The sequence below is a fragment of the Aspergillus versicolor genome, assembly GCF_001890125.1.
Source record: "Aspergillus versicolor CBS 583.65 unplaced genomic scaffold ASPVEscaffold_11, whole genome shotgun sequence".
NCBI lineage: Eukaryota > Fungi > Ascomycota > Eurotiomycetes > Eurotiales > Aspergillaceae > Aspergillus > Aspergillus versicolor.
The window spans coordinates 989,350-1,010,637 of record NW_024467534.1 but is presented as its reverse complement, the minus strand read 5'-3'; the positions used below and the strand labels follow the sequence as shown (position 1 = coordinate 1,010,637).

At 48.2% G+C, this 21,288-nt stretch overlaps 8 protein-coding genes across 8 annotated transcripts; 6 read left to right on the top strand and 2 right to left on the bottom strand.

Annotated features, from left to right (window-relative positions):
• Positions 1–676: 676 nt before the first annotated feature.
• ptpA (putative protein tyrosine phosphatase (Pyp1)) lies at positions 677–2,876 on the top strand (the record flags this gene model as incomplete). The annotated part of the gene is made up of 2 exons (XM_040807683.1): positions 677–2,086; positions 2,166–2,876. 2 exons carry the CDS (start codon positions 677–679, stop codon positions 2,874–2,876), a joined length of 2,121 nt encoding a protein of 706 aa, XP_040672636.1.
• A 738-nt stretch (positions 2,877–3,614) lies between these two features.
• On the top strand, positions 3,615–5,301 carry ASPVEDRAFT_33136 (F-box domain protein; the record flags this gene model as incomplete). The annotated part of the gene is made up of 2 exons (XM_040810692.1): positions 3,615–4,413; positions 4,505–5,301. The coding sequence occupies 2 exons, from the start codon at positions 3,615–3,617 to the stop codon at positions 5,299–5,301; spliced, it is 1,596 nt and encodes a 531-aa protein (XP_040672635.1).
• A 507-nt stretch (positions 5,302–5,808) lies between these two features.
• Positions 5,809–6,455, bottom strand: ASPVEDRAFT_140663 (uncharacterized protein; the record flags this gene model as incomplete). Its single annotated transcript, XM_040807673.1, has 2 exons — positions 5,809–5,872; positions 5,932–6,455. The coding sequence occupies 2 exons, from the start codon at positions 6,453–6,455 to the stop codon at positions 5,809–5,811; spliced, it is 588 nt and encodes a 195-aa protein (XP_040672634.1).
• A 588-nt stretch (positions 6,456–7,043) lies between these two features.
• Positions 7,044–9,716, top strand: ASPVEDRAFT_46235 (FGGY-family carbohydrate kinase). Its single transcript, XM_040813504.1, has 3 exons — positions 7,044–7,631; positions 7,705–8,265; positions 8,367–9,716. The coding sequence occupies exons 1-3, from the start codon at positions 7,413–7,415 to the stop codon at positions 9,423–9,425; spliced, it is 1,839 nt and encodes a 612-aa protein (XP_040672633.1). The 5' UTR covers positions 7,044–7,412; the 3' UTR covers positions 9,426–9,716.
• A 227-nt stretch (positions 9,717–9,943) lies between these two features.
• On the bottom strand, positions 9,944–13,478 carry ASPVEDRAFT_88148 (calcium/hydrogen antiporter; the record flags this gene model as incomplete). Its single annotated transcript, XM_040818245.1, has 5 exons — positions 9,944–10,208; positions 10,307–10,470; positions 10,540–11,454; positions 11,513–13,392; positions 13,454–13,478. 5 exons carry the CDS (start codon positions 13,476–13,478, stop codon positions 9,944–9,946), a joined length of 3,249 nt encoding a protein of 1,082 aa, XP_040672632.1.
• Positions 13,479–14,484: 1,006 nt separating this feature from the next.
• ASPVEDRAFT_46233 (proteasome regulatory particle base subunit RPT6) lies at positions 14,485–15,870 on the top strand. The gene is made up of 2 exons (XM_040813503.1): positions 14,485–14,951; positions 15,029–15,870. Exons 1-2 carry the CDS (start codon positions 14,717–14,719, stop codon positions 15,706–15,708), a joined length of 915 nt encoding a protein of 304 aa, XP_040672631.1. The 5' UTR covers positions 14,485–14,716; the 3' UTR covers positions 15,709–15,870.
• Positions 15,830–16,311, top strand: ASPVEDRAFT_46232 (uncharacterized protein). The gene has a single exon (XM_040813502.1). The coding sequence runs from the start codon at positions 15,868–15,870 to the stop codon at positions 16,036–16,038; it is 171 nt and encodes a 56-aa protein (XP_040672630.1). The 5' UTR covers positions 15,830–15,867; the 3' UTR covers positions 16,039–16,311.
• A 1,899-nt stretch (positions 16,312–18,210) lies between these two features.
• On the top strand, positions 18,211–20,071 carry ASPVEDRAFT_140371 (uncharacterized protein; the record flags this gene model as incomplete). Its single annotated transcript, XM_040807650.1, has 3 exons — positions 18,211–19,818; positions 19,875–19,967; positions 20,021–20,071. 3 exons carry the CDS (start codon positions 18,211–18,213, stop codon positions 20,069–20,071), a joined length of 1,752 nt encoding a protein of 583 aa, XP_040672629.1.
• Between the last annotated feature and the right edge of the window lie 1,217 nt (positions 20,072–21,288).

The window sequence follows — 21,288 nt, the reverse complement described above, 5'->3', positions numbered from 1 at the left end:
CCCTCCGCCCATACGTCATTTCCAGCGATCAACTGCACGCCCCCGTTTTTTCCCTCAACCCAACTCTTCTTTGCTTCGACCTGCTCGAACAAGGATGATACTTGTGGGTCGACAATGATACTTCTTCGCAGTCCTTACTAGTCGAATCTCGACCCCCACCATCCTTCTGCGCACTCAATTGGTCCAAGAACTCAACTGGATCTGACCTTCTGTGATACTTGCAGTGGAAGCGACGATTCGTTGTGCTGAAGAGCCGGACTCCCGCCTGAAAACGAGGCATTCCATCCCCGTTTTTTTCACACACTTGAGGTGCATTGATTTGACGCCACATCGCGCTCTTCAGAACCAACCCCCATCCACACGTCCACAATATATATAATCTCTTAACCCTCTATCGGATCTGTCCCCTGTTTCCACAAAGTTCACGATACTTTTACCGATCGAGTGTTTTTGTTCGCCGCATCCGCCTTTCCTCCATGAGCGTCTCTACCCAATAGCTCAAGCCAGACCTGGTCCCCGAACCTCACTTCCTCGCTTCCATATCGGGCCAACTCCCTGGAATCCTGGTTATTATCGAAATGGCAAGCGAGTTGGAGGATTGATTTTATCCCTGATATAGTTATCGGGAGCAAGTTAGCAAGTTGAAGGGAGAACTTTTCCTTGTCAATACAAAGTTATGTCTGCAATGACAGGTCCCAGATCGCCAACGTCGCCGTGGCCCCAGGATCCTCAGACCTTTCCACTCCCCAATTCTTCTAGCCCCGCGACCTTTTTCCCGTTATCCGATCCTTGTTCATCCTCTTTCAACAAAAGCAGCCCTCGGGGAGTGGCAGCAGAACTGCCAGATTCCAACTATTTCTCGTTCAATGTGGAAAGCCAGAGCAACTTTATCAAGAATAGAGAGCATCTATCCCATCATTTCCCGAACGAAACCCCGGAAGGCAAAATTGTTTCCGGGAAAGATACGGTCGAGCGACATGGCTTTCCTTTTGGAGGAGGAAGTGCTGGGGCTTCTAACCCTGCGGTCTATAGACTTGCGTTGACTCGCCCGGTGGAGAAGGGCGATTTTAATTTGAGTGGTACAAATACTACTTCAGCACCAACCACAGGGACAACCGTCATCCCAGCTTCGATTGAGAAGTGCGCAGAGCTCATTGATTCGTGTCCCAGCGACCTGATGCTCCTGGATGTACGACCGTACGCACATTTTTCCAAGGGAAATATTAGGGGGGCTTTGAATCTCTGTATCCCGACAACCCTGCTCAAGCGCCCTTCATTCGATACTAAAAAATTAGCAAACACGTTTACCAATGAAGATGATCGGAATAACTTCGGTCGCTGGAAACAATGCCATTACATCATCGTTTACGATGCCTCCACATCTAATATGAAAGACGCGGCACCTCTGGCGAACGTGATAAAGAAGTTTGTGGCCGAGGGGTGGAATGGCGGTGGTATGGTTTTAATGGGCGGTTTCAAGGCTTTTTCATCTAAGTTCCCTACTCTCACCCATCAACAACGACGGGGACTCGATGCTCAGTCCGAGAATACTTCGCCAATTCATATCGGCCTTCCACAGTCTGCACCCGTTGCTGGTGGGTGCAACATACCGGAGTCATCTAACACAGCTATTCCATTTTTCGGGAACATTCGCCAACATATGGATCTCGTCGGGGGAGTTGGGCAAATTGCCTTGAAGCACCCGGAAAACCTATCCGAGTCACAAAGGCAATCCCTCCCACCATGGCTGCGTGAGGTATCGGAGTCTTCGGATCAAGGCCGAATTGCTGCTTCGAGATTCTTTGAAATTGAGAAAACCGAACTAGAACGTATGAAACAGGCTTTATCATACGATCAGAGCAAGGATTCTAGTTTGGATAGACCTTCTCCGAGATATCGTGTTGCGGGAATCGAGAAAGGCACGAAAAATCGGTATAATGATATTTATCCTTACGACCATTCTAGAGTGAAACTCCATGATATACCTCGCGGTGACTGTGACTATGTGAATGCGAGTTATATGAAAGCCGAATATAGTGATCGGCATTATATAGCAACTCAGGCTCCCGTGCCAGATACTTTTGATGTTAGTCCTACCATAATCCTCATGCCCTATGAAATTTTCTCTTGGGAATGAAGGGCCTTGACTGACAGATTATATATAGGATTTCTGGCGTGTTATCTGGGAGCAAGACATTCGCCTTGTCGTGTCTCTAACCGCAGAGATTGAAAGAGGGCAAGTCAAATGTCATCCCTTTTGGAAATCTGGGTCATATGGACCATTCCACGTGAACAATTTCTCTAAAAAATACATTCCGATGGAAGCGTCAAAACCACATGAAGCTGGAACTGAGGTAGAAGAGCCACCGGTGAATTCGACTGATGACCCAACTATTGTTGTCAGGCACTTTGGTCTATCACATTCCGGCTTCCCGTTTGAGCCCCTGCGTGAAATCACACAACTTCAGTACCCGGATTGGCCTGATTTTGGTACCACATCCCAGCCAAAACATCTACTAAATTTGATCGAACAGTGTGATAATATCCGGGCCGCTTCAGCTCGTGCTGCACCGGGCAACCCTAACAGGCCAGTTTTGGTGCACTGCAGTGCAGGATGTGGCCGCACTGGTACGTTTTGTACGGTTGATAGCGTTTTGGATGTGTTGAAACGCCAACGCGCCGAGCCGAACGGGCAGCACGAGGGTCGGTCCTTCGACCAGTTACTTGGCGGTGGACAGTTGGACCTTGTTGCGAAGACATTGTCCGAGTTTCGTACACAAAGACCAAGCGTGGTTCAAAACCTTAGTCAGTTTGTACTTTGTTATGAAAGCGTCTTAGAGTGGACCGTGGCCCAAATGCCGCGGACTCCGGGGTAGTCGAATGTACTGGTAGTTTTTCTTTCCTGTTCCAGCATATTGGTCAGATGTGTACGCATGAGTGAGTGCATTTGCGGGGCGTTTGGTGCGTCTCTTTTAGGGCCAACGGATCTAGATATCTCCAGGGGCTGGCGCTGGGCGGATTCTGTATAAAGAATACGACACTCACTTCCATTGGAACCTCCAGCGGCACTCGGTACTACTAGCTCGTCAGAAGCCCATTGAGTACAGTAGTTGTCACATAACTGGCGATGTTGCTGGGGCTCGCCGGGAGCTCCCGTTGGAATCGGAAGAGGTATGGGGCTGACGGCCTTCCGGGCAGTAGGTACCTAGGTAGGGAGCTGGTAGGCAGTGTCCACGGTGGATCGTGGCAGGCGCCCACATCCGCCGTTTAGGAGCCTATCGGAGGACACATCTTCACATCTTGAGAAACAATCTGAATTGTGCACCCTTGGGCACCTTATCTTGCCTAGGTTTTTACCTCCCACCCACTTCGGCGGTCCCAACTGCGTGCCTCTTACCCATCTTTAACCCAGGCAACAATCCAGTATTCGGCTGGTGCCTCTGTCGAGATACTGGGCTGTTGGGTCCATTTAAATACGACCGGTCCATCCACAACCTTACAAGGCACTCCTGGCCACAGAAGATAGAGGGCCTCCGCCAAATTATCAACAATCTCCTTGGCAGATGCCATAAATCACCCCAAAGTCCCTCGACTTTTCGCAGCTCTTGTTGACCATGCTTCTAGACTTCCCTCCAGAGCTTACCCAACTTATATTGTTGAATTGTACCACCCCCGCCTTTCTGCAGGCCGCCTTCACCTGTCGTATTCTCTATGAGATCGCATCCAGCTCTCGGGAAGTCCTTACCTATCATCTGCGACGGACCCCGGGCCCGCCTTTGGATACTTCGTCTCTCAGTACCAGCCAACTTTTCCGACTGCTAAAGTGCCGCGCTACCAAGCAACTGTATGGAAGCCAATTCGATGCGAGTTGCATAACATTCAAGTTCGGCGACCAAGCACCCAGCCTTAAAGCATCGTCATTTGTCTCGCACGGTGACAAGACTCTCATCTTAACCGCGTACTGCAATCAGGGAATTATCCCAATTCTCCAAGTAAGAGAGGGACAAGTCATACCACTCTCGCAGACGAAACTACCCCGGTTTCAACCGGGATCAGTTGAAATACTGAAGACAGCTTTTGGCGGCAGTGATTTGCTCTATGTGCTCCATAGGTTTATGCCTCACATAGAAGAACATGATTTTGATGAAGATCATCCGTTTGTGAAGCAGGCTAGGGAATCCGGTCGGAGTGGTCTCGTTTATCTCAGCTGCCATTCCCTGCGATTCCCAGAGGACCCAGTGAGAGTGACCACGTTCCCTGAACATGTGGACTTCGAGCCGTCAGCTTTGGCTGTGTCTATCAACGACGGGACATTTGCTATCTCATGGTGTCATCGCATATTGTCAGAGCACACAATTATCTTGTACACCATTAGTAACGAACCGGAGTATGATATTGCGCCTAGTATTATCGGTAAGCGTAAACTGGATTTGATATCTGTTCATCGCAATTGCAACGAATTGTGATATTTCTCTGAAAGCCCACATATGCTGACTATCGTTAGGATTCTCCTACTCCTCTCGACAGCTGCGGAAATGGTATGGCAATACGCGAGGCCCGTTGATCAGGGAAGTCACATTCAATGACAGATCAACCCAATTACTATATTACTATCAGGCAAAATCATCATATGCGTCATTCCAGAAGTTAGAAACTTCAGGGTCTCCAACCCTATACGAAAACTCGACTCTTGTCCACTATGCTAACGGCCTGAGTCTTCTCTTTTCAATAGAGATACCCTTTTTTGGAACGCATGAAACTAGTGATCATAACGGCTATGGGGTATGTCGGTGGAAATATCTGTCTCTCGGCATTGCCACACATCGCAAGGAAAATTGGACAGCTGCATGTCTCTTGAGGTCTCAAGCCACTTGTCGAAGTCTTAGATGTGGACATACCATGAACCTTGATCGTGGGCGACGCTTGACAGACTGGGATATTGTGGCACGTCTTTTGGGATTCCGGGACTCAACGGATTCACTGGGCTGTAAAATCGCCGCATCCAGCGAAGGGACACGGATTGCCGTTTCGAACTGGAACGTGGTCTACGTATGGGCGCTGGAGCCTGGCGTCCTAATTGACATGGATCCTGAGGGATATTATCATTCGTCGTGGCGGTCGCCGGGCACTGGGCAAATTGGGCTGCGTCCTGTTGTCCTGCATCTTGGTGCAGTTTGTTTCCAACTTCGTTTTACAGAAAAGGAGAATGAGTTAGTTGCTATTACCGATAGAGGTATCATGCTATGGGATCTCACTCAGTCCAAGAGAGGGACCCGAATATTCCAGGAACTGCACATCTAAGAACTCCCTGGCAACAGAGAAGTGAAGTCTTCGGCATGGAAAGCAATGGTCCTCGTTAAACATGCATGGAAGTTTGGTTTTGCATTCCGAGTTGCGCTCGGACTCGATATAAATATCTATTTAGTGGCTGGAAATTTGAGAAGTATAGGGAAATCGTAACTTGAGCCATACTGGTAGAACTGGAAATGCTGGCAGAAAAATTAGAGTTGTACTGCAATGGGTGTGAGACATGTAGAGGTCCTAAGCATTTATCACACGGACTTGGTCTCTGAACCACGCCTCTTCTATTGCGTCTGCCACAATCCCAGCAAATCCTAACCGCAGAGGGCTCATATGTACCAAACCACCACTGAGGGGAAATCTGGGATCTCACGACATAACTATTCCAAGACAATGTTGCCACTGAGAGGTGAAGATCCCCAGTTCAGATACTACTCCAGATATGATAGTATATTGCGAAAATAATGGGATATCATTCCAGCATTAAAAAGTAGCCGCGTAAAATTTTCATTGCTGTTCCCCGCCCCCGGACATGGCTAAGAATGTAACTATAAGGAGCACCCACCAATACCTGATTTGAAGGATATATGTAAGACCAGCCAGGAGGTGAAGTATGGAAAAAGCACTTACTTTTGAAACAAGGTCTTCTCGGGTTCTTCCTGCGGTTTCTTACCGTCTGGACCAACAACAATGGGGCGGTTGAGGTGTGGATGGGGGCCAAATTCATCTGTCACAAGTTCAAGTAGGAGGCTATCGGGTGAGGAGATAGATGCAGCTGCAGAGCTCAAGGAGACATGATATATTTCGTTTAACGGACTGATATGTAGGCGGAGGCGTGGTTTTTGTGCATCATTGGGCCCCAGCAAGGACGCAGCCGCGGTTGTGCCGACCCAGTGCTTCTGATTTGTGGGCGCCGTAACGTAAAAGCCTACGCGGACTGGGCTATTTGACAGGTCGGCGGGAGGGAAATAGTTGATTAGGTCCGACTTTAGCGATGCGGGATCGTATGAGATATGCGCAAGTACCGAAGGTTCGCTGCTGGAGATAGGCCAATACAGGATTTCCAACTGAGGAGAATAGGATGACAGAGAGGAGGAGAGAGAAATGAGAGAAAGAAAGATGATGAAAATCTTGGAGTTTTGAAACGAGTACATCGTGAGGAGACGCGTGCAAACTCGGACTCGCGGCTGGGTGATGATGAGTCTGGACATGGAGTCTTTGGACGACGACCGCCAAGACGGGCCGGGGATGTTAGGTACTTGCCTTTTCGGGAAAGGCGTATGACTTTTCATTCAGCTTCAACAATAATGTTTCATGACAAGCAACAACAACTACTCAGTAAATCCGGGATCAGGGCTTATTAGCCGACATTGGGCGCCTTTGCTCATCGGCTACCCTGGTATGAAGGATTGTCGTGAAGCTCTGGATGGACCCCGCACCACCGTTGCCATAGATAATGCGCAGTACTAATGTATATGGGTAAACCCTAGTATTAATAATAAAATAACAACAGTTAACTAATACTAATATCTATTTCTACTAGAGTTATCATTTTATTTTGCTTGTACTACTATATTTAACCTACTATTCTATAAAACTTACGGAGCAGTAAAGATGGCTATAATATATCGAAAGCTTATTATCTACGATAAGCATTCTATTATTCAATGTAGTAATACAAGGCATGAAGATCGAGTTCGAACATTGGCGGCGTTCAGTAGCAGACTCCGTCTGGCAAAACAATCAATATGAATACTTGGCCATGAACACCCGCTTCTTTTGGCGAATAATGGTTTTCTAGGTGTGGTTCTTTGTGTCCTCGCAATCAAATAGTGAATCTCGATAGGCTTGCTGCGCCCAACTGTCTATTTGGAACGGTACCTTACTGCGTAAACACAGCTGCCCCTCCTCCCGGCCAGGTTTCTCAAAGGCCTTCTTCGATTGTTTTGTCCTCCCTCTATAGAGCCCTTGAATTACTTCTTTCTATCGTTGGGCCTCTGGAAGGTCCATGAATTGCTTGCTTGACCTGCAACTAATTACATTACTAGCTTCGGCAAGTTTTCTAGGTAAATTAAATTGAACCAGCTGCAGGCTCCACTTATTGTTTGACCATGGCTTCTGTCGTCGTTCCCTTTCATCGACCTATCCACAAAACATCCAGGCAAGCCTCAAGAGATATGCGGGACGATATCCTCCTTCACATCGATCATTTTATCGGAATCGATGTCGGGACAGGTAGCGCCCGCGCCTGTATTATAGACGCGAAGGGAAAGATTGTTGGATTGGCCTCTGAAAATATTGGCCTTTGGCAGCCCCAGATTGGTTACTATGTGTGTAATTTGAACTAACCCGAACAAGGCTATCCTGGCTTCGCTGGAGGCATGCTAATAGAATCCGATTTAGGAACAATCTACAAGTGATATCTGGCGCTGCATCTGTGTTGCAACTCAGCGCGCTATCCGCCAGCATAACATTGACCCCGAAACTGTGCGCGGGATCGGGTTTGACGCAACCTGTTCCTTGGCCGTCCTCTCTAATGCAACCGACGAACCAGTATCCGTGACGGGACCTAATTTCGACAGTGACCGCAACGTTATCCTTTGGCTTGATCACAGGCCTATTACAGAAACTGAAAAAATCAACGCGACCAACCATAGCCTACTGCGATATGTTGGGGGGAAGATGTCCATTGAGATGGAGATCCCGAAGGTCATGTGGTTGAAAAATAACATGCCCAAGGAGCTCTTCGATGGCTGCAAATTTTACGATTTGGCCGATGCCTTGACGCACATCGCCACTGGTAATGAAAAGCGAAGCTACAGTAGTGTGGCTTGCAAACGGGGGTATGTCCCCGTTGGCGTGGATGGCACCGTGAAAGGCTGGCAAGAAGACTTTTTGACCCAAATTGGTCTGCATGACCTGATAGAGGATAATTTCAAGCGTATGGGTGGCGTCGACGAGGTTGTGAGCCTGTTTCTTTATATCTAAAATATTCCTCCGCCCTATCATCACTTTCTCTCAGCTTCGGTGTTCCTCTTGGACAAGGGAAACTAACATTGTTTTAGAATGGAGACTATCTTAGTGCGGGCGAGCTAGTTGGTACCTTGTGTGACAAAGCAGCTTCAGAATTGGGGTTACCTGCTGGAATAGCCATCGGTGGCGGCGTTATCGACGCCTATGCTGGTTGGATTGGCACTGTTGGCGCCAAAGTTGAGCTTGAGTCTCAACAACTGACCTCGGACGTTGCTAGAAATGACAAAACACAAATATTCTCGCGCCTAGCGGCTGTTGCTGGAACTTCAACATGCCATCTTGCCATGTCGCCCAATCCTGTTTTTGTCCCGGGGGTTTGGGGTCCGTACAGTGACACCATCATTCCCGGATACTGGATGGTCGAGGGCGGACAGTCTGCTACCGGAGAGCTACTTAAACATGTCATTGAGACGCACCCGGCCTTTAACCAAGCGGTCTCAGCTGCAGAATCCCACAACGCTAGCATTTATGAATATCTCAATGAACATCTAAGGGAGATGAAGAATGAACAAAATGCACCGAGCATCTCTTACCTCGCGCGCCATTTCTTCTTCTACGGTGATCTATGGGGAAACCGCTCCCCGATTGCCGATTCCAGAATGGTAGGCTCCGTTATTGGCCTCTCTAGGGACCAATCAGTGGAAAACCTCACCATATACTACTATGCCACTCTAGAATTCATCGCGTTGCAGACCAGGCAGATTGTCGAGACATTGAATAAATCGGGCCACAGCATCACTTCTATCTTTATGTCAGGATCTCAATGTCAAAATGATATTCTTGTTAAACTCATTGCATCGGCATGCAGTATGCCTGTTCTAATTCCACGGTATATCCATGCTGCTGTCTGCCACGGTGCAGCAATGCTCGGAGCCAAGGCGGCCAGTGCCGACCCCGAAGGCAGAACAGAGGAATTATGGAATATCATGGATCGAATGAGTAAGCCAGGAAGAAAGGTCATACCAACTGATGACGCGAACGAAAAGGCCCTACTCGAGGTTAAGTATAAGGTCTTCCTCGAGCAGTGCCACAAGCAACAAGCATATCGAGCCCTTGTCGATAAAGCCGTAAGTTCGTGGGGAACTGTTTAGGATTTAACGCACAGTAATGCATTTCGTTCAGTTGCCCTAGATGTTAGATGATTTGGGGGGGGGGGATTCTGGTTTCGTTATGTCTGTGGACATGGCCTCAAAATACATTTTTCTCGAGATGCTATTAATACAAAAGCCCTTTCTACACGGATTATAGGCGCTTTATATGTTCGAAGTAACAAGCGCAAAAAAGAAGAAGAAGAAGAAGCAAAAAAAAAGGCGGGAGGGTTTATATTCGATTAACTAGGTAGGACGCGTGAAGAAACATAAATATCCATAGTTAGCGTAAAGGGCATACTGAATATAGAGTACATCAGCCCCCTACGATCTCATGAAACTACACTTGTTAACAATTATGCTGCATCTAAGTACTACCCAAAATATCGATTGTGAAGGACACATAATACCCTCGCTCAATGCCTTCCACCTAAAGATTACACAGACAGAACATGCCTCCAGAAAGAGGAATCCCAAAGCTAAATAATCAGCACCCTAGAGGCCGGCAAGTGGGTGTGCAGCTAATAAGCAACGCCACGTTTCGGTCGGCCGATGGTATAGAATTTCTCGGACCTGTCCAAACCAATGGCCAAAGTGTTGAAGCGATCAACACCCATAGTGTCCATGTTGCTGTAACCAGAGAGAAAGAACCCTATTACGACAACAAGGTAAGTGAGGACGAGGATTGAGCCCTTGAAATAATTGCTCTTGCCTTCACCGTAAACGTAAGAAAGAAGAAAGACACAGAGGATGACTGTGATCATGTCCCACTGTGCAAAGATGAGGCTACCATAGGCATTAAATTAGCCAATTTCCATCCTCAATTTCAAGTTCATTGCGAAGATTTTAGTCACGTGAAAGCGAAGAAAATTAGGTATACTTACTTGAAAGAATGTGTAATCAAATTTTCCGGGTCAATGAAACGGCCATACGCGGCGCTGAACAAGACGAGGGCAGGTATTTGCAAGAGACAAACCTGCAGAGCATAGGCGGATCCAATCTCCATGGAAAGAGCAATATTCCCATTCATCGCGAATGAAATGGCATTCTATAAGCATCGTACATTGGTCAACAAATCAATCTCAAGTGTCTTAGTTGTACCAGGCGGGCTACATACCAGAAATTCGGTGGTGTTGGGAACCAGGGCGAATAGTGTGATCCCTAAAAATTTCTCATCGATGTCCACACTTTCCAGAACCACATCAACGGTGTTGACAAGAATCTCTGCAATAACAGCATAAAACACAGTGGCTACGAGCAGAATGACCGAACTTTTTGTCCTGCTCCAATTTGGGGCGTCATGCCCGCCGCTGACAGGACTTTGCTCAAGTCCAACATCGTCATGGTCTTCTAGGACTGGCTTGACTTGTTTCGAGGGTGCAATTTTACCTGCTGCCCGAGTTAATCCACGAGGGCCAGATAATTTGCGAGTGCGAGCAAGATCTCGAGCGGCAACAGTAGCAGCTGTGGCCGCAACTTCAGTTACTTTGCGAACAAGATTCTCGTCCTGCTTCTGGGAGAACCCCGTGTACCCCGCAAAGGCTGGTTTACTATCGTCTCGGGGTACAAGGTAAGGCATCGTATTATCACCATGCGAAGGACTGTATCCTGACAGATTTCCATCATATTCACCGGCGTTTTCGGCCAGCCCAACGTCTCTTAGGGATTGCCCAAGGATTCTTTTATATAGTTGTGAATCACGGACCGAATTTTTTGGCCCGGTGTTTCCGGTAGCAGCTACTAAATTAGATGTTGAAGAGAATTGATGTCTTGGATCATCGATGCTTTGTTCTTGCGTTTTCTTCTCTTCCGTCTCTGTAGCCCAAATCAGGGCAGCGTGTGTCCTTAGGGTAAACCATAGCCCAATAACATAGGACAGGAATAAGAATATGGCAGCTATCCATGAGTATGGTTGAACGGCTTTCTGAAAGAAGCCATCGTTGATAGCTGGGACTTGAGAGAAGTAACAGCGACGGCAATCACTGCTGCCGGGTTCCATATCGCTATCACACGCGTGACAGTTGAGCTCATGCTAGACGCCAAATGTTAGAAACATGTACTGTTAAAGAAGCATTACGTGATAAACTTACGCTACCATACACTTGGTAGAACAATGTTGGGCCGAAGGCCGCGATCACTGCAAATAACAACATGGTTGATGTAACCCCAGCCGACTTGACGTTGAAGCGTTGAGTTTTGCGTTTGATAGCACCGAAGCACATAGACAATCCAGGTAAGAACAGGATACCAGCAAAAATACTACCGATGATACTCCCTTCGACGAGTCGCCCTTTACCCTCAGTCAAAGCAACACAATAAAGATAAACCTCGACCACAGTAGAGAAGAACGCGTTCACAGCGGCGCCCATGCCCATTGACGACTGCGCAGATATAGACGCAACGGCTTGGCCAATGAAGTAGGCCAAAGGGATAACGGAGAGCAAAGCAAGCGTGAATATTAAACCCGGGTGGGTGATCCAAATTTTGAGCCCCAAGGCCTCATATAGAAAGAAGTAGTCAAAAACGACAAATGCGACAACGGCGAGGAGGTTGATGAGAAAGACATTCGTGCCACCAACTGTGTACTTCCAATACCTTAAACCAGCTGCACGATAGGTACAAAGGAGGATGGATGTCGAAGATCCGGGGCTTATTCGCGTGAACGTTGTATCAGAATGGTAAGACAAAGCTAGAGGGTGTCTGCGAAGGTGGTCGAATAGTATGAGCGTCACGCGGCCCATTGGGATCCAAAAAACAAACAGCCAGCATACGAGCGAGACAAAGAGCATCAGTGGCCCTACGAGGAAGTAAAAGAATATGAAGAACACAACACGACCCAGCGTCCACTCCCCACGGCCAAACAATCGCCGTTTGGGGCGGAGAGAGCTGTCCTCTGAGCGGCCCCTTGGGGCGCGGCCCAAAAGACTGTCTTGCTCACCAGCTGAGTCGACACTGTTCCTTCTTCTTCCCACAAGGGATCGATTGCGTCGTGGACCAAAGAACAAACCACCATGCTCAAGGTCGCCATTTTGCCACTGCTCATATTCACTAATGCTGCGGCCCTCCCCCTCATCCTCTTCCGCGTAGTGTTCATCCGTATCGAGACGGACGAAGGACCCGAAAGGGTAGAACAAATACCAGGAAAGACCAGCAAAGGCTTTTCCATATTCCATCGCGCTCGAGAAATATGAGAACATAAAACAGGCAACAGCGCCCATCAGTGCAGCTATTGCGAGCCACCAGCCAAAGAATAACGTCCACAAGAGATTCATAAAAAATAAAAGGGTGCCAACCTGACCCCCGGGTGACGAATGGATATCGCCTTCTGCAGTCTTCTCTACTGAGCGACTCTTCTTGTATAAAGCCGGCTTCCATAGCCTGATTCCGAATGGATGGGTTTCATTTATAGCCTGCTGGCGATCCTTCAAAGTGAAGCTTTCCGCGTCACTCGCTTCATCATCATCCTCATCATCATCATCATCATCGCCATTACTTCCTTTACTAATATCGTCCCCCTCATCGGAGACTTGGGAAGAGGGTTCTTTCCCAATTGCCCCCAAGCTTGGCTCCGGGAGACCAGAGTTATTATCGTCACTGTCTCCACGATCATCATCATTACTTGGAGTCGTAATTGGGTTGGCTCGGGAATTGAGCCTTCGTCTTAAAGTTGAGCTCTGTTTCCGCAGTGGCCGAATCCTAGGCGAAGGCTGGGGGTTGGACGCCTGTTGAAAGGCAATATCTTCCTCAATCTCGTGGACATCGTCGTCGGTAGAGAACTCTTGGCCTTTATGAGGTACATGGCGTTTAGATGACATACGACGCGTCACTGGCGGTTTCCTCAACCTGTCTGGATCAGGCTGGAGAGGTCCGATGGAAGGGGAGGCAGGAGCAGGGACGCGACTCGAGCTTTCGGGTGGCGTTTCGGTGGATTGAAATTCAACGACAGGTCTCGCAGAAGGATCCAAGGTACCTGTAAATGCCATATTATAAGTTAATTTCCCTCGAAAGAGGTATCAACGACAAGTACATACCGTAGCTCCGGTTTTGAGTGGTCATTTTGGACTGACGCACCGTTCCTGATGGCATACTATCTTCCCCAGGCACACTCAAGGTATGATGCGAAGAAGAATGGGACGGAGAAGATTGGGAAATGGCTCGCCCATCGACTTTTCTATCAGCCATAATTACTCCGTATTCTCTAACTCACTCATGAGCCGGAGGCAAGTGGTAGTTAAACAGCGGTGGCTGGGAAGCTAAACACAGAAACACGTAGAAAAGGGAGGAGGACGAAGACAAAGTGGCCTGCACTTTATTGATAAATAAATATAATTATTGGGCTCCCAAACCACATTATTGGGTAGGGACTGAAAATGAGACGGCGACACAACTTGAAGGGAGGCTTGTTGAGTTCAAATTTTTGTACACAGGCATAAGCACCAAGAATGGGATCAGACGATAAGGCGTCATTCCCCGCAGTAGGGAGTCATCTGAAAGTTTGGAAGAGAACAGGTCCCACGTACAAAACCGTCACAGGTAAAATGGAAGTCAAATGGACAATAAGCTTGAAAATGGCGGGATACCAGGATATCCTAAGAATATTATCCCCCGTCGCAGTCCGGTCCAAGCAGCCGTTCAGGCATCAGGATTACGGATACAGGATTCAACCCTCCTATTCAAGCCACCGCGTCCGATAAGTACTCATTTTAAAAGTTTCTTCTATCTTTCAGATAGGGCTAGTCTGAATTCGAATATATCTCGTCGATGTAAAGTCGTAGTTATACGTAGCTTTACGGAGTACTTCGAGAAGAAACATGAATGCCGATCATCTATAGTCAGTTGGAGTTGTCGAGTACCTAAGGGCAGCGGCTATGATTAAACTAGACACTTGATACGCACGTTACAAAGAGCGCCTTCTGTTTTCGACAGCTCCATGATGGCTAATCATTGATCAGACATCCCAGATGCAACAATCCAAAGAAAACTTAGCCAAACAACTTTCGTGTAAATGATGCCACGTGACAGTGATAGCTCTAGTTAAAGCGGCGATGATGACAATGGTGAGCAGACACCGCCCGGAGCTGTACCTGCTTGGTGAGTGACCTCTTGCCCATCAAGACTCTCGATTCCGCCTACCTTTCTATTTTGTTTCCCGAAGAAATATTTTCTTTTCCTTCTTATTTTCCGCCAAGCACGATAAATCACTTTCCCTTCTTTGCAGTTCGCGGTGTTTGGGATATCCCACTGGGCTGTGGAAGGCATCCTCTCGACGCTTATCCCGAAGAGCTTCATCCATTATGGCGCTCGACAACTACTACCGCAATAAAATTGAGAGCATGAAGCTCGAAATAATTCAAGGGCAGGCGGTACTACGAAGACTTGAAGCGCAACGTAATGACTATAATTCGCGAGTGCGCCTACTGCGGGAAGAGCTCGGCCTACTCCAACAGCCCGGCTCTTATGTCGGAGAGGTTGTGAAAGTCATGAGCACAAAGAAGGTCCTAGTGAAAGTACACCCGGAGGGCAAATATGGTGAGACCGCTTTCTTGATGCATCGTTTTGTCACTACGATGGTTCGGAATGTTGTTACTGACGAGTTCTTTGCTTAGTTGTCGATATTGCGGATGGCGTCGACATCGGCAAACTGACTGTCGGCAAGCGTGTCGCCTTGCTTTCCGATTCTTACAAACTTGAGAAGATGCTACCCTCGTCCGTGGATCCGTTGGTTTCGCTCATGATGGTTGAGAAAGTCCCTGACAGCACATATGACATGATTGGCGGTCTTGATCAACAGATTAAGGAAATCAAGGAAGTTATTGAACTTGGCTTGAAACATCCCGAGCTATTTGAATCTCTAGGAATTGCACAACCTAAAGGAGTTCTTCTTTACGGGCCGCCGGGAACCGGCAAAACACTCCTCGCTCGAGCCGTCGCTCACCATACGGACTGCAGGTTCATCCGTGTTAGCGGATCAGAACTCGTGCAGAAGTATATTGGTGAAGGTAGTCGTATGGTCCGTGAGCTATTCGTTATGGCTCGAGAGCATGCGCCGAGTATCATTTTCATGGACGAAATCGACAGCATTGGGTCCAGCCGTATCGACTCCGCGGGCTCGGGTGACTCGGAAGTCCAGCGCACCATGCTTGAACTTCTCAACCAATTGGATGGTTTCGAGCCGACCAAAAACATCAAAATCATCATGGCTACTAATCGACTTGATATTTTGGATCCAGCGTTGCTGCGTCCTGGAAGAATCGATAGAAAGATCGAGTTCCCACCACCATCGTAAGGCCCTCCGTTCATTTCTGATTGCTGTACTTGTGGCTGTGTCATTTGGTCACTGACTTTGTATTCGAATAGCGTCGAAGCTCGTGCGGATATTCTACGTATTCACTCTCGGTCAATGAATTTGACGCGTGGGATTAATCTCACGAAAATTGCAGAAAAAATGAACGGATGCTCTGGGGCCGAATTGAAGGGTGTATGTACTGAGGCGGGTATGTACGCACTACGAGAGCGGCGAGTCCATGTCACCCAAGAGGACTTTGACCTCGCCACAGCCAAGATTCTCAACAAGCATGATGACAAGGAAGTGGCGGTCTCTAAGTTGTTCAAGTAGTTTTCAAAGAAAAAGAATCGGAAGGCAAGCAATCTACGACTTTTAACAATACCAATACTACCTACCTACTATTATTCCCTTAATTTAGCATAGCCGTACATACGGGGTACAATCACTGGTCCACAGTCTGCTGCTAAGAGGATCCCGACAGCCTTCCGTGATTATAGAGACGCGGCGCTGGTTACACGCCGACAAAACCTCCCTCAGGCGAAGTCTGATTTGGATTTCTCTTCGGTAAGTACAGATAATAAGTAGACCAACAAGTGCACGATGAAAATTGGTGGCCGAGCGACGGAGGTGGCAAGACCAACAGGTCATCGTAAGTAAATGAAAGCGAGATGATGCCACTTGGTAAGGGGTGAACGCGAACGGGGGTACTTGGCACTATGGGATCTACAGCGAACGAGCATTTTATTGCAGGGCTGAGTAAGTGAAGGAATTGACTGAGTTATCTTGTCAAGGAGGCCACTATTTGAAGCAACATAGGGAGTATAACCGTACACGAAATTGATTGAGAGCAGTGTGCTCCTCTGTAGATACCTTCACTCACCCAGCCTCCAGGTCATTTTTGGTCTTTACTTAAGTTTTTTTACACATACTTGTTAAGCAACAAGCGCGGGTACAAATCAAGCATATGTTGGTGAAAGGGCGTATATGTTACAGACCTGGTGTTGGTCTGGCTAGGTGACAAGATACGTAATTGCCTTGGCAAAATAACCATATGCAACATGGGTTGGATTATACTATGAAGCCCAGGCATGCCAGAGACCTAACATACGATAACACTGGCGGAAGCTCTGCAGTTTGCTAACTATTGATTGTTAAGGTTCACATCAACTTGATCTGCAAGGGGGAAGCCGCCATCACTAAGTTATCTTTGCACTCTCTCTCCTTCTGCGGTTCTCTGCTCTGGTATGGCTTATCTTCCAGAACATCACCTGTTGAAGCTCAGGCTGAGGATTGCGTCAAACTTTATTGTGCTATCCTTATTCTGACCTGGGCATCTCTTCAATAATATTGAAAGCCTCAGTCCATGGCCTTTTTTTTTTTTTTCCCTCGGCAAATGGCAAGACTCCAGAGTCCAGAAAACCAATTGGTCCGGATGATCTCCAGTTGACGCGGTGTGAGCAGGAGTTGCAGGACCGCGTGACCAGCGATCCTTCTGTGGTTGACTTTTAGTCGCTTTTTATATTCAGGGCCTCGGCTTGGGTGGGGGCGAGCCCAGATCGGATGACTTCTGGGTGGACCCAGCTGGCGGAACTGGTAGCTTTGACTGATTGACTCTCTCCTCTCTCCCAAAGTCGACTCGCCTCTTTGCCCCATTTGCGGTGCACCGCAAGGAGATATGGATCCTGCCATGCTCTCTGTAGGGAGTCTGTACGGAGTCCGATGTAGCGAGATACCTATGCAGATGAGATGGCAAACCACTCATCATACATACCAAGAGAGACTAGTTACCGAGTGGGAAGAATCCTGCACTTTAGAGTAAGATGATCATCCTACGTGTAACTGTCCTGCCCCAACATTAATACTCCAGACGGAGAAATAATACGTAGTATGATTAATACCCCCCTCTAATACCTGACTTGTCGTCCGGTGAAGCTTTTCGGCACGCCTTGTTCTATAAGGTTCATCCATCCCCGACTCCCCCGTTTTGCTCTTCATCTCGGCTTCTTTTATTGATCTGGATACTCCGTATCTCTTCCCCAGAATCGCATCCACCACAATTCTTCGTCTATTAGACTGCCGGGCCACGCTAACTCTCCGCTTCGTATATGTTTACTCTGTACCTATAGTTAATCAGTGTCGACAGTGATACACAGTACAGGTAACGGGTCACACTCCTCCGTGCTCCACTCTATACTTGCTCCTTCGACTTCGCATTATTGGACCTGGCGTCCACATTGTGTCTCTTGACTCTCTTCCCCTCTCACCAACGAAGCTTACCAACTTGGCCTTCGCTTTCTTGAATATACTTTCAATAACCTAACGCCCATCGAGTCAATCCTTTTGGCACTCTCCCCACATCGCCATTGTTAACTGTTGTTTCCATTGCTGGGTCCTGCCTTGAAATTGAAGCATTCATTTGGACCTCTCCCACTCTCAATTCTCCACCAACTCGCGGATTCTTAATACTACAACTCCGTACGTACTACATTTGTACGGTGTAGCATGTCCGAAGCAGAGTTATGGACCAGCCTTGTCACTACTATCGATCCTGATAACACAAAGAACATGTCAGCTGTTCTACAATCCACAATCAACCTCCTTGAGACCGAACTGGTCAAAGCCAGAGCTGCCCTCCAGGAAATTCAACCCAACTCTACCTCGATGATTGTACATGGCGAGGAATTAGCTGTTGGGGCCATAGCTGCCTATCGCCAGAATCTCATTGGCCGTGCTTCCGATTTCTTCTACGGCACCCGTCGCTTGACACCCAAGGAGCTGAAACTCGTTCCTGTCGTCCACGAAGTCGAGCTTATCGACGACGAGGAAAGCGCCAAGGAGCAGTGCGGAACCATAGTAGCCGATGCTACTTTGAAGGCAGCATCTCTTGAAGATGTTTTGGGGAATGGCTTGATCCTTGATCACTTGGTGCCTTACCTTTCCCCGGGCTCTCTTCTGGCCCTGTCGGCCACCTCGCGTTTTATGCACTCTCTGATCCAAGAGACACCGTACATCTTTCGTCATCTTGATCTATCCAATTGCCGTGGCGCGCAATTGGTCGACCAATCGCCAATCGACCCTGGAGGCCAGTTGTGGCGGACCGAGCGGATGAACGAGTCGCTATCCGAAGATGAATTCTATTCAGGCCCTCTAAGAGGCATCTTTGCTAATTTGGACCGCAGATCCATCTTGCACGGTGTACGAACCTTGGTCTTGGATGGCTTGTCGGTTCCAGCAGACCTGGTCTCGGACATAATTTTGTCGGATAGTTTCAATCTAAACCTACTTTCAATAAGGGGGTGTCGACACTTGAATGAGCGGAAACTCATGCAGGTCCTTAACTATGCAGTGCGACCTACGCGGCCAGTCGGAACACCCCGTGTGAAAGGTATTTACTATTTCACTCCTATGGATCGCCCTCAAAACGCAGTCCGGAGTAGATATCGAGACTGGTGGAGCTCTCAGTGCGTTGGCCAACTCACTTCAGCGGATATGATGCGTACCAGGAACCAGGGAGAAGACCTGAGCCAAAATGCCTGGTATTGCCCGTCAGGTAAACTGCTTAAACACCATATTGAGGAAGGCTGGTCACAGACTCTCCAGAGGTGCGATGGAATTATTGCCTTTGATGCTACCATGTGTCGCGGTCCTCGTCACGACATCGGCTTCTACGCGACGGAATCCCGCAATGCTGGCGAGCCACGGCCAGAAACACGGCTTCTTGGGCCAGCTATTGCAACGGTTGCCCTAGGTCCTAGAGGATGCGATGGTTGTCACACGTCTGAAGAAGGTCCGGCTATCTGGGGCCAATCTCCAAGCGAATACCTTCCCCTCCTCACACCACCACCACTCCATTCGTCTTCTTTGGCTGCAGCAAGGCGCCCAGCACTATTACCGGGTGAACATCCCGTTTTGATATCCCGCTGTACGGACTGTCTCACCAATCGGTGGTGCCATCGTTGTAACAAGTGGTTCTGCAGCAGCTGTCTTCCCAACCCAGAGCATGTGAGAAACAGCCTGACACCTCATCAAACAGCTGTGAGAGGACCCCGTAGTGAAAACGAAAGACTTCGTCCTGGCGTAACCAAGGACTGCTGGGAGTGTGGGCCAACGGTAAGTTAAATCTAAATGCTAGTTATTCCGTGAGCTTCGGCTGATAACCCGTAAAGTGCGCTGCATGCAAATTGGAATGCCAACGAAGCTGCCAAGTATGTCAAGGAGACTATTGTATTGATCACAACGAGGGCTGCTCTTCAACTATGGTATGGACGCTCGTCTACCTTCCTGGTGACCGTGTATGACTGACTTTTTGCAGTGTGACTGGTGCAACACCAGCACTCGGCATCGAGTACGCGAACTCTACTAAGCGTTTACTCTCTATATACGTTCAACATTTAGATACATTTTGGTCAAGCAGGTGTCAGTCAGAGTATATGTAGGAGAGAAGACCTGTCCTCTTTTGTGAGTAGGTGGGTTTACATAATATTGATACCATGTTGTAGATTCAATGGCGTTATTTTGCCCTAAAGATCCGCTTGGTCACAGGCAATGTTGTTGTCTAAGATGAGAAGAATCCCAGCTCCTGTCAGTTGTCCAAAACGTTGCAGTCAAAGGCGCCTCATAGCCTCGTAAATAATGAATCATAGTGGCCCAAGTCAACTACTAGTTAACGACTTCGTACCGTAGGCGTGATCGGATTCGGATGACAAATCTAAGGCGGCATCTTCCAGACACTTCCCGTCGGATGCAACGAGGTCCAAATTCATTTCGGTTCTACCTCCAACGTTCGCTGAGGATGGATTACTACATCTCTGATTCAAGTTCCCGGCTAACTTTCACTCACACAATCTAACAAAGTTATGGCTAGGGAACAGAATCTGCTTCGCTGGTCGTCACAGTTCTCTGTTATTCCGTCTCAACACACGCCGAGACTGCCTGGAGATAAGATTGTTCTTCCGCAGTCCGCCCTTGAGCAGCTCCTCGCTGCTGCCCCGCTTCAACAGCTATCGTCAGAGAATCCATCTCGCTCGTATACAAGGTCTTTTGACCCATTCAATCCACATACTTTCGCCGCCGAGGCCCAATCCCGTGAATATGGTGTCGACCGACAGCACCAACTACCCCATCCGCTAACATTCCGTCTTGTTAACCCCCAAAATGGCCGAGTAATGTACGCCGGAATTCGCGAGTTCTCTGCACGGGAGAATCAGATCGGCCTTAGTGCTTTATTACGTGAAGCGCTCGAAATTGATGATTACGAGATTACGTCCAAGGGGGACCCTGAACGCGATGCTCCTATAATCACTGTTCACGTCAGGCCATTGCCCAAGGGTACTTACGTTCGCTTGCGGCCACTCGAAGCTGGCTATGATCCGGAAGACTGGAAAGCCCTACTAGAACGCCATCTACGCGAAAATTACACCACGTTAACAATGGGGGAGGTTCTGACCTTACCAGGGAGCCGGGAAGATTCATTTAGATTTTTGGCCGACAGGGTAGAGCCCGAAGGCGAGGGTATCTGTGTTGTGGACACCGATTTGGAAGTGGACATTGTTGCGTTAAACGAAGATCAAGCCCGGGAGA

What these genes read in the sequence shown, in the direction of transcription:
- ASPVEDRAFT_46232 (XM_040813502.1), top strand. Translation starts at nt 15,868, where the DNA reads ATGAACGGATGCTCTGGGGCCGAATTGAAGGGTGTATGTACTGAGGCG.
- ASPVEDRAFT_46235 (XM_040813504.1), top strand. Translation starts at nt 7,413, where the DNA reads ATGGCTTCTGTCGTCGTTCCCTTTCATCGACCTATCCACAAAACATCC. An exon ending in AGCCCCAGATTGGTTACTAT is followed by an intron (nt 7,632 to 7,704) that starts GTGTGTAATTTG and finishes AATCCGATTTAG; the next exon opens with GAACAATCTACAAGTGATAT. An exon ending in TGGGTGGCGTCGACGAGGTT is followed by an intron (nt 8,266 to 8,366) that starts GTGAGCCTGTTT and finishes ACATTGTTTTAG; the next exon opens with AATGGAGACTATCTTAGTGC.
- ASPVEDRAFT_46233 (XM_040813503.1), top strand. Translation starts at nt 14,717, where the DNA reads ATGGCGCTCGACAACTACTACCGCAATAAAATTGAGAGCATGAAGCTC. An exon ending in ACACCCGGAGGGCAAATATG is followed by an intron (nt 14,952 to 15,028) that starts GTGAGACCGCTT and finishes TTCTTTGCTTAG; the next exon opens with TTGTCGATATTGCGGATGGC.